The following is a 3,695-nucleotide window of genomic DNA, read 5'->3' on the forward strand; positions in this document are numbered from 1 at the left end:
GAGCTCGCTAAAGCTCCTTGTTGGCCTTATGCAATTTAGAATTTAGTGCAGCAATCTTCCCGACTCTTAAACTTCAAAACCGCATAGTTATAGGTAGTAGCCATCATGTAGATCAGCTGGTGAAAGAGAACAAACAGGACAGTGAGATGCAGGCAATCAGGGCTGGTGCCCGCTCAGCCCCCAGGGCTTTCTGGGTCCCCCACCTTTCAGCACACGGGTTTGCCTACGGCGCACACGCACTTTTTCTCACGTGCTCTACACACCACTGGTCCTTGCCTCTGCCCTCAGTACCTTGATGACCAAAACTGGGAGGTGTCTAAACAGTTACTAGAGAGCGGGGTCCGCAGCCTTGCGACCAGAAGCTAAAGGCCTTCACCTTGCCTTCCCCCAGCTGCCTACTCAGCACCAATGAGTCACCTCTACAAGAGACCAGGGTGCCAGCATGCTATCACAGGCTGTTCTTCTCAGGACCTCTAAAGAGCACAGGTCATTTCCCTCCTGTCCCCCCGCCCCCAAGTCTTAGATTTCTTAAGATCACAAAAGCAAGCCCTCCCAAATTACACCCGTATCTGCATAAACCTCCACGTGCAATACAGTTGACCCCCCCCACCAATATTTGCAGGTTCCCTATTTGCAAATCTCCCTGCCTGCTCAAGNAGGGCCCGGAGGTGCCACACGAGCTTCATCCCGGGAGGAGCTGTACTGCTGGGGGCCCGGGGTAATGAAGCAGCAGGAGGCACTAACTCACTGTCCTTAGACAGAAACCCCTAAAGCAAGGCCACATGTTGACCAGTTAGTCGAAAAAGGGCAGGACCAGGGCCTCCCTGTTTAAGGTACGTGCACGGAGGTGTATACATACATGTTTCTGGTTGGAAATGAACCTTTCTTGGCAAAGTAATCGGTAAATGCCGATTCTGTCCGTGACTGAAGCCATGAAAGGAAGGGGCTGATGAAGGTGCAAGCCCGCCCCCGGCCAGCCCAGGGTAACGGCTACGTTGTTCCCACAGAAGCCAAACTCCACTACCCGCCTGCACTCTGGCCGGGTGGCGACACGTAGCCAAGGTGGCGTCCCCGAGGTGTCTGCCTGAAGGGAAAGCAGGGAGCAAGTCGCGGCCGGCCCGGGGCCGATACTCACCAGGGCGATGACGGTGGCCCCGGCTCCCGCGCAGGCGACGATGAACAGGTGATAGGACACGTAGAACTAGGAGAGAACAGGGCAGTGTGTGATGCTCTAGGTGGAAGGATGGGGCCTCACCCGTTCCTCCCCCGTGACAGGCCGGTGCCGCGTCACAGCCCGGCCACGCCCTACACCTGTGACATCTTGGTAGCTGGGGGCGGGGCCACAGCGGGGAGGCACGAGTAGGAGCCTCTAACTCTCCCTGCCTTCCAGAAGCATGCTAGCAGTCTCGGAAATGTGCACGCTTCCTCCAGTGCGTTTAAGACAGTTATGAACCAATGCCTGAAGAATCTTCTGAGGTCCGATTTTAAACCAAAGCGTGTTAGGATTTACTGCCAACGAAGGCTGAACGCGAAATAGCTAACCAGTGATGAACTCTGACTAGATGAATAGAAATTGGGCTTAGATACAGTTTCAAGGGAAGCTTTTCGATGAAGGTTAATTTGCATTTGGTCTGTGATAAATGTCCTAATTTGAAAAACTATGTGAAGGTGAAAGAAGAATCTAACATGAATTTTCAGATGTGCGGGACTCACATTATTGCCCAAAGAGAAAGCTCTCGGCCCGTTTCACACGGTCTAGCCCACTTAGTGAGGCTCCTTAGCATTTTCTAGGTCCCAGATGGGCAAGTTCCGGTGATTATGTACCATGCACTCAACAAGATTTCCTTCCTAGTGTTTGCACCACGTTTTGCTCTGTCTAGGGAGGAGAGCAGAGCCCTTTCCTCAGCCTGCTTGGCCAAGTGACCGGCTCTACGCCCCGTGGTGGGAGAAGGGTTTACCTCGTTGGTGTTGCAGATGTTCTCCAGGGCAGAGCCACAGATTCTTCCTGGGAAAGCGTTCCAAGGGATGATCCCTGGGAAGTGAATCCACATACGACATTAAGTTACCAGCACGCACGGCAGTGGTGGGCTCTCGATGGTTCTCACCCCTTGGGTTCCAGTTACAAGGGACTCACACGCTTTCTTCTTCACGGACGCTTGGCCTGTCTGCGCTCTGCAGACCCGGCTTTTCAGAATCAATAATCAGTCCTCCTTGGACAGGAGGACCAGAGCAAAGTCAAGTAGTCTGTTAGAGACTTAAACCTGAATTTGTTTTTCCTCCAGATTATGCTTTGTTTAGTTGGGCCGATATCTGTAAAGACTCATGTTCAAAGCTGTCTGCCCTAGTACGCATTTATGAACTCTAAACAGCTGGAGGACAGCCCCCCTCGTAGAGCACTTCCTGGTCCCTGGACTTGCTACTCAAGTCCCGAAGTGGAGAGTCTGTACACAGAGTTTCAAGGCAATTACTTACTATGGCATTTGGATTTAGTAGGTCTTTTATATTCATCTACCATGTGCCTCTCACTATACCCTTGATTCCTCTCTGCCATAACCTGGCCCATTGGGTTGCTCTTCTGTTCGCGATCCTGTAGCAGGTGTGTGCTTTTTAAAGAGAGCCTACGGCTCACGTTACGCTTCTCCCAGGAGGTAAGGAAGGATTTTTTTTTTTTAAGTTGCTTATGTCTTCCATCCGTGCCCAAGGGGAAGGGGAAAAGACAGGTCCCCACAGCGTCTGTGAAACCAGCGATTTCAAATATAGAAGACTGAAAAATATGATGGCTGATGGCCAACAATTTATAGTGAAAATATTTAATAAGGACATGATAGACATCTAGACATTTACAAATAGTGTAAAAACCATCTTTACGCCCTGATTTCAAACCCTGGGCAAGATGATAAAAGAGCAGTCCCAGGGGCAGTTCTGGGCAAGTTTCTCATTATGTTGTAAGATAAGACATGGAAGGCCAGCCCCATGGGAAAAACAAGAAGCACAAACAAAACAGTCCTCTATCCCCCGAAATCTTCCCTTCACTTTTAATGAAAAGTTCTTTCCCCCCCACCTCACTGTTTCTGCCAGCAACAGGATTTCCTACCATCTTGGCTAAGGCACTAATTAAACTCCCTATTGAGGAGGCCGCCTCTCAATTTAGTTGACAGGAGCAGCAAGGGCCCCTTCTGGGGCTTGGCAAAACGAACCAGCCTTAGCGGCCTGTGGGGAGGATCCCATTCATTAGAAAACAGGCTTAAAGGGGTTTCCAAAGAGCCGGCTTTTATAGCGTGCAGTCTGATGACTTTCCGCTATGGCTGGAGTTTGTTGTTTTCCAGTACAGATAAAGTTTAGTCATTGTTAGAAGACCGGATCTGAAGAGTGGGACAGGGCAATTAATTGGACTCCAGTGTCTCTGCAATATTTTGGATGGAAAGTGGAGCAGTACAAAACTGAAAAGAACTGGAAAAACAAGTCTGGGGGCTTGGGGATCATAACACACAATTCAAAACGTTTCCTTCGCTACGTAACCAAAATCTGAATTACAACTAAGAGCCTCAGTGAGGTTTCCCTCCAGAAAACAGAGCGTAAGTGAAGAATGTACACTCTACCAAGAGAAGAATGTATGAAACCGATCACGATGATTCAGGACACAGCCCTGTAACAATTCAGGTCCAGGCGTGTGCACAAGGACAGAGGTGTTGGGG

At 50.1% G+C, this 3,695-nt stretch overlaps 1 protein-coding gene across 1 annotated transcript in view; it reads right to left on the minus strand.

Moving 5' to 3' along the window:
- Positions 1-6: 6 nt before the first annotated feature.
- Positions 7-3,695, minus strand: part of GPM6B (glycoprotein M6B) — a 38,279-nt gene continuing 34,590 nt past the window's right edge. The window contains 3 exon segments of the mRNA XM_077761389.1: positions 7-116; positions 1,136-1,201; positions 1,959-2,151. Coding sequence (XP_077617515.1) covers positions 36-116; positions 1,136-1,201; positions 1,959-2,151 — 340 coding nt within the window. The 3' untranslated portion in view covers positions 7-35.

Source organism: Crocuta crocuta, unplaced genomic scaffold, assembly GCF_008692635.1.
Source record: "Crocuta crocuta isolate KB4526 unplaced genomic scaffold, BGI_CrCroc_1.0 scaffold593, whole genome shotgun sequence".
In the NCBI taxonomy this organism is placed as follows: domain Eukaryota; kingdom Metazoa; phylum Chordata; class Mammalia; order Carnivora; family Hyaenidae; genus Crocuta; species Crocuta crocuta.